The sequence below is a fragment of the Protopterus annectens genome, chromosome 1.part0, assembly GCF_019279795.1.
Source record: "Protopterus annectens isolate FY-2018-M chromosome 1.part0, PAN1.0, whole genome shotgun sequence".
NCBI lineage: Eukaryota > Metazoa > Chordata > Ceratodontiformes > Protopteridae > Protopterus > Protopterus annectens.
In genome coordinates, this window is record NC_056725.1 from 816,761,165 (window position 1) to 816,767,920 (window position 6,756).

The 6,756-nt window shown below is 43.0% G+C and overlaps 1 protein-coding gene across 2 annotated transcripts in view; it reads right to left on the reverse strand.

The window, feature by feature from the left end:
* Positions 1-6,043, reverse strand: part of LOC122794725 (small nuclear ribonucleoprotein Sm D2) — a 67,592-nt gene extending 61,549 nt beyond the window's left edge. For both annotated transcript variants that reach the window (XM_044063377.1, XM_044063374.1), the window contains exon 1: positions 5,920-6,043. In XM_044063377.1, the coding sequence (XP_043919312.1) occupies positions 5,920-5,921 (2 nt within the window). In that variant the 5' untranslated portion in view covers positions 5,922-6,043. The remainder of the gene's footprint in view (positions 1-5,919) is intronic.
* Positions 6,044-6,756: the final 713 nt, after the last annotated feature.

Here is a 6,756-nt window from a genome sequence, read left to right on the forward strand (position 1 = left end):
CTTCATTGTTTATTGCTGGCCTCTGTCTGCATTTTTTGTTTTTCCTACCCTCCCACCCTAGTGTTATTTTACTCTTAAACTTGGTGTTTTTGGAATTGCCACCCCGGCTGCAAGTTTGATTTTTGTTACTCCACCCACTCCTATCTCATTTGTTCACTCAACCGAGTACAGTGAGATCATTTGGGAAGGACTACCCCCTTACTGCTTTGATTTTGGTCACTCCTCCCTGTCCCATCTCATCAGGTCAGTCTACTGTATACAGAGAGAGCATTAATTTTCTTAATCTTCAACTATCTTCTGTTTCTTCCCTCTCCACCTAAGAAAATGCACACTGTATTCAACTGCTTTTACTGTAAATGTGTTGTTCCTACTTTACCTTATTTTTGCTTTGCTGCATGCTCTTAACTGGTTTTATTCTACTGCATTTATTACTGCTTGTTAGTAGTCTGACTCATCTGTTACTCTAAGCATCTTCATTTTGTCACTGTTGTCTGTTTAGCACTTGGTCTTCAAGTCAGTTACTTTACATTTAAAAAGGTTTTTGTGATCTACATTCTTGTGGACAAACCCTTATCAAAGCCCTCTCTCCACAAGTCCTCCCAAATATTCGATCACTATGTCTGGACAATTCCCATCAGTTTCTCCTGCCAGCCTGGTTGACATGGGCATACTGAGTCAGTGTAGCAACTGCCTCATGTTCACAGACGGCCCTCTTCTCCTAGCACATAACTCTACTTGTGACAAATGCATCTACATCAGTAACCTGGAATCCATGCTCTTTCACACCAGTCAGTACTCCTGACAAAGAGGAGATTGCAAGCACAAACACCACGCAACCAAGCACAATACACACACACACACACACACACACACACACACACACACACACACACACACACACTCAAAAACCTACCTAAACAGCAGAGACCACCAAAACACACAAACATTCCACACACACTAAACACATCCCACACAGCAGACAAATGTCTCAAACACAGCCCACAAGGCATAACAATAAACCAAACATACCAATAATTGGCAACTCAATTATGAGACACACCGATGTCCCACTCACCAGGCTCAACAAGGAGAAGGTCACAGCCATTTGTCTGTCTGTTGCCAGAATCTACCACATCACGCACTCAGGTCTCCCCACAAGTACAAGTATAAGTCTGTCATTGTCCATGTTGGTATGAATGACTTCAGAGGTACCTTCCTGGACTATACAAAGAGAGACACGACTGAGCTCTCGGAGTACGTGTCCCGGACAGGTATGACCCTAGCCATAAGCAGCATCCTACCTTCACCAAGAATGACACCACAATACCAACAAACAACTGACTTCAACAATTGGCTTATTTTCTGGTGTCATTCCAAGGGGATCCAGTATCTGTCTGTCTAGGATGACATGGTTGATGGTCCTCAATGCTTTGCCAGAGATGGACTCCACTCATCACCACTGGGATTACGATCCTGGCCAAGGCTCTTGCCTCCCCCATTGTTTCATTTTTAGGCAATGTCCCAAAGACAAATCTTCCTACATAAAAAAACTGTCAAAAAGCAAACTGAAGGACTTGCTGCTCAAAATGTGCTCACTGGAGGCTCTCCTTGCACTGGAAGATGCCGGATGTCTGTGCAGTAATGGAGTGGTTCAGGGCTACAGACAGCACTCCTGCCCTATTAGGCTATACCTCATTCCACACATTCTGACCCCATAATTAGGTTGTTAAGACTAAGGGTGGCAGAGTCTATCTTCATTACGGACAGGCACACCTCCAGACTGGTTTGCCAGCATGACACAAGAACTGTTTCAGGTGCAACTGACAGTAAGCAAAACAACCATCCAAGTTTTGCCCAGCTACAGATCCCCCTCCATGACTCAGGACACCCACTCTTCCTACCTGGATCTACTCGACTCCATCAATGTACCCCCTAACACCCCGATCCTTGGTGACTTCAACTACCCCACCACAGACTGGGTAAACTATTCCTGCACTAATGCACTCACCCAATGATTCCTTAACTTCATCACTTCTATCGCACTAGACCAACTCGTCTCACGCCCCACAATGGGAGATATTTTTGACTTGGTTCTCACGGACATGAGTGACCACTACACCACTCCCACAGTATGTTCTTCCCAAGTGAGAGCAGACCATTGCTGTCTCAAAGTTTCTATCCCACCCAACCGTCCCTCAACCATAATCAGGCTAAAAAGCTTTTCAAAAGCTGACCACAACCTCCTAAGGGAGGGTATCAGTAGCTTCACACCACCACCTCCCCCTTCAGAGGATGCCAAGACCTATGCTAAACAGTATGCCAATGCAGTATACAAGCACCTGTACAACTGCATGGACTCTGCCATACCCAACAGAACTAAAACCTGTCCCTTAAGGAAAGCCTGTTTGGTGGAAATCCTCTATCAACAGGCTTTACAACAAAAGGAAGATACTGATGTCCAAGGGTAAAAAGGAACAAATTCCAAATTGGAAAAACTCCCTCATCAAGCAAATTAGACCACTAGTGAAACCTCCAAAGCCAATTATGAATCGAAACTAGCCTCCGAAAAAGGGAAACCACAAAGGTACGTCAGGAACATCCATGGCAAAGCCCAGGTTTGTTCCGAATTAGTACTTCAGGGCATCACTTACACTGATCCTGTTGACTTAACCAACCTGCTATTCACCCCCTGCCCCCCAAAGACCCTTTCGACATCCCAATACTTGTCCCGCGTCTCACACCTCCTAAGATCAAGTGTCAAAGTCTGCATCCAAGGTAAAGAACACAGCTTCCATAGGATCTGATAGTATCCCAGGCTGTATTCTGCACCATCTCCAACAAGAACTACCTTCACCATTGAGCACCCTATTTCAGCAGAGTGGAGAAATGCCATTGTCATCCCCTTGCGCAAAGATGGTGTCACTACTGACCCTGTAAACCATTGCCCCATTAGCTTGACAAGTCTGATCTGTAAAGTCATGGAGTATTATTACGGATCTCATAAACAAGGACATGGGCAATCTCCAAGCATTTGACTCCACCCAGTTCAGATTCATCAAGGGCAGATTTTGCCTGCTGAGCCAGATTACTTCTTTGAGACTGTCACCAAGGCCCAGAATGAGGGAAAATCAGTACATACAGCCTACCTCGACTTGGCCAAGGCACCTGACAAAATCTCCCACTCGGGCATCATCGAAAAGCTAAACACAACTTGGCATAAACCCCCATCTCATCAGGTGGGTGTCCAACTGGCTCACCAACAGGACCCAAAAGGTCAAAACAAGCACCTCCAACAGCAGACCTGTATTAGTGGAGTTCCCCAAGGGCCTGTCCTGGGACCCTGTTTGGCATCTGCTTCTCAGAGGTCCTGGCAAAGACAAAAGGCCCGTGACTGATACAAGTCTGCGGAGGAAGGTGGGTGCCGTCACCGACTCCCCACAGGATGTTAACATACTGCAAGAGGGTCTCACAGCAACTAATGACTCGTGCCAAATGCATGGCCTCAAGTTAAATCCAAAAAAAGGTATCATACAATCTGGCAAAAAAACACGGCCTCTAACTACCACATAGGTAGGTATTAATCTACTGGCCCTAGGGCTTATATAAGCCTAGCCAAAAAGGTACCCTGGCTTTCACCACCCAAGAAAATTATTTTCGCGTGCCCCTGTCGAGCAGAGCCACAGAGGTGATCCACGGGGTGAATTTCCTATTTCCCATCCAATCATCAAGATTTTTCTTGAGTGCTAATGAGGAGCTTTCTTTGACATAGACAAGTAGTTTGTTCCAGAGTATGGGAAGTCTCTGGGACAGGAAGCTCAATGGCAACCCCCTAAGTACACAACCTGTGGGTTAGAGACCTGGGTACTCAGGCTGACAGAAATCTCATATTTGACCATCATGTAGCGACAGTGGTCAGAAAAGCCTTTTACATGGGTTCATCTCACAAGTAAAGGGATTACATCCAGAAAGGAGAATATACTCCTCCCTCATTTGACCAATAACTGAGTAGAACGCCCAGTTTGGTATGTACTTCTCCAAACATCTGCACAAACTGGAAAGGCCACAGAAATATCCCACAGAAAGAAGGGTCTATACTACCACCTCAAAACTGCATTTTTCGAACATCTAAATGTCAGCATTTAAACAGCGAAATCCTAAAAGCACGAACAGCCACTTCTGCAAATTTTTTCACAGGGAAATAATTTGCCTGGCAGTTATCGAGAATTTGCCCTTTCCTCCAATGTACAGCAACCTCTGAGTTGGTATATTTAGTTAGGGAGGGTGTGGGGCACAGCCCCTCACATCGGGGGGAAAAGCCCGCCCACTTGATTAGGGTTTTGAAAGTTTTTCTTCCTGTTGGTCGGCCAAATTCGCAGAAGTGGCCGTTCATGCTTTTCAGATTTTGCTGATACAGTTTCAAGGTAATAATATACACCCAAAGAGAATCCACAGCCTCCCAACACCTGTCCTATGTGGACAGGCTCAAATTACTATCACTCTACTCAGTATCGTACAGATTGTCTTGTAGGCGAGACACGGATCACCCCTGAGCAATCTCGCACCTTGCCCTACTAGATATACTCCATATCCACAAGTCTAACTCCTCGTGCATTACCCACTCAAAAGTCCTGAATCTAATATGCAACATCAACAAAACCTGCTGGAGCGATACGTTTATCTTCCAGAGGCTGCCCTGTCTCTGGAATACACTACCCATACACATAGAGTACCTCGCCAACACTCTTCAAGCGCAACCTTGATGAGTGGATGGGAAACCACAAGTGTGTCCCAGGGGTGCCACCTGTGTCCCTCTTATTGACGGGGCAGACATGCTGACTGAGGCTTTTTTTTGGGATAAATTCTTGGCAAGGCTTGTAGGGGCCCCAGGGCCATTAGCCTAGTGACCTCCTATGATCTTATTAGGAAACATTTGACTTTAATTACTTAATACAGTAACCAGGTCTAACTTTATGAAGATATCAGTATATCTAACAGGATCTAGGAAGATCACAACAGACAAACAGCATAAATCATAGCAGTTAAGCAAAACATGAGGTAGTGCTCCCATAACTCAACTAGACTTGATTTTGCCTCAATGATTTCTAGTACTTCACTGAGAATTACAGTAAAACAAAGACAGCCATTAAAGTTTAACATTGTTCAGAAAATACACGATAGCGGCAAAACATGATGTGCTGTTACCTTTTAAGGAGAACTAGAGTAAAATTTAAAATGTGCCCCTGGTTTTGCGCTATCATACCTGTCCAGATCTTCGCAGAATGTCCAGATTTTTTTCCTCAAATATTTTATCTGTTCCTCATGACATTGGTGGTTTTCTGGCAAACCACTAAGGATCGCAGTCACGAAATAATTACGTACATTCAAATCTCAGACTCTATACCCTCCAGACAAAGCACGCTAACACACATCCCGTTAAATCCCGCTACTCAAGCAACTTTCTAAGTTTGTAAGAGCAGCATTTAAAACCTGCCCCTACTTGTAGACCTTTTCCTCCAATCATATTAGACTGTCCATATTTCTTGCTCTAAGAAGCTGAAAGGTATGACTCCTATCCCTTACCGTTTTTATAAACCCGGATTCTTGAACAAAGAAGTTGAAAGCTATCAGTAATCCACGTTTTAAAAACAAGATTGAGAGAAATGAAAAATAAATGGATGCACCTTATAAACTGTGCATCCCGGGGACGGTCTAAGCAATTTTACCTACCTAATACATTGGTTAAATTATTTACGAAGACCATTACTTTCCACAAAATGAAACACATGGTAAGCCTTTCTAATAAACCCTCCTTTTCGGAATATATCAACATCCACTCTTAAAAAAAATAGACAGACCTACTAAGTTAATACTTTCAAATGCCTCAATATCGTAATTATCACAGAAAGGTTTTCTACTTACATATTTTATGTGTCAAAATGTAAAACCAAAAAGCCCGAAATGCTTTCTATCTATCGCACAAATGTTGCCGCTAGCACCGGAAAAAAAGCTACGATGAGAGCTCAGGAAATGCTTCCGGTGCAATTGTGATTTACTTGGATGTACGGTTAGCGTGATAGTGTTGACATGGTAACGATCCACGTTAATGTTATTTTCTTTTAACAAAATGCACTGACTTTTTTAATTTTAGAAACGTGTATTATTCAAACTCTTAGTAAAGAAATCTGAATAAAGCCAAAAATAATGGGGGTCAAAGATCCATAAATATGGATCGGTTTTAAATACCGCTCTAGTAAACTTGAAATGTCAGTAGAATAAAATATATCGTTAGCATGCATTTTCTGAAAGATATGAGGTCTGAAACTCAAATGTCTGTCATTATTTTGTGACTTAAATCCTTGATGATACGCTAGAAAACCACACATATTATGAGGCGTAGACTAAAATTTGAGACAAAAATCTGGACAGCTGAGAGGTATTTATTTAACAGCTGCACTTCCGTGGTACTTTCCCCTATTTTCTTGGCACTGACCCCTGTCAACCTTCCCAATACCTCTAAACTGTCCATATCTTCGCAGAATGTCCAGATCTTTGTCTATTGTTGTTAGTCTGTTCCTCATAAAATTTTCTGAGAAATCGCTGAGGACTGAAGTCACGAAATAATGACATTCATTTGAGTTTCAGATGTTATATCTTTCAGAAATTGCATGCTGACACAAATCATATTATTCTTGAAAAATTCCAAGTTTATAATGGCAGTATTTAAAATCTGTCCCTATTTTTGCCCCCATTTATTTA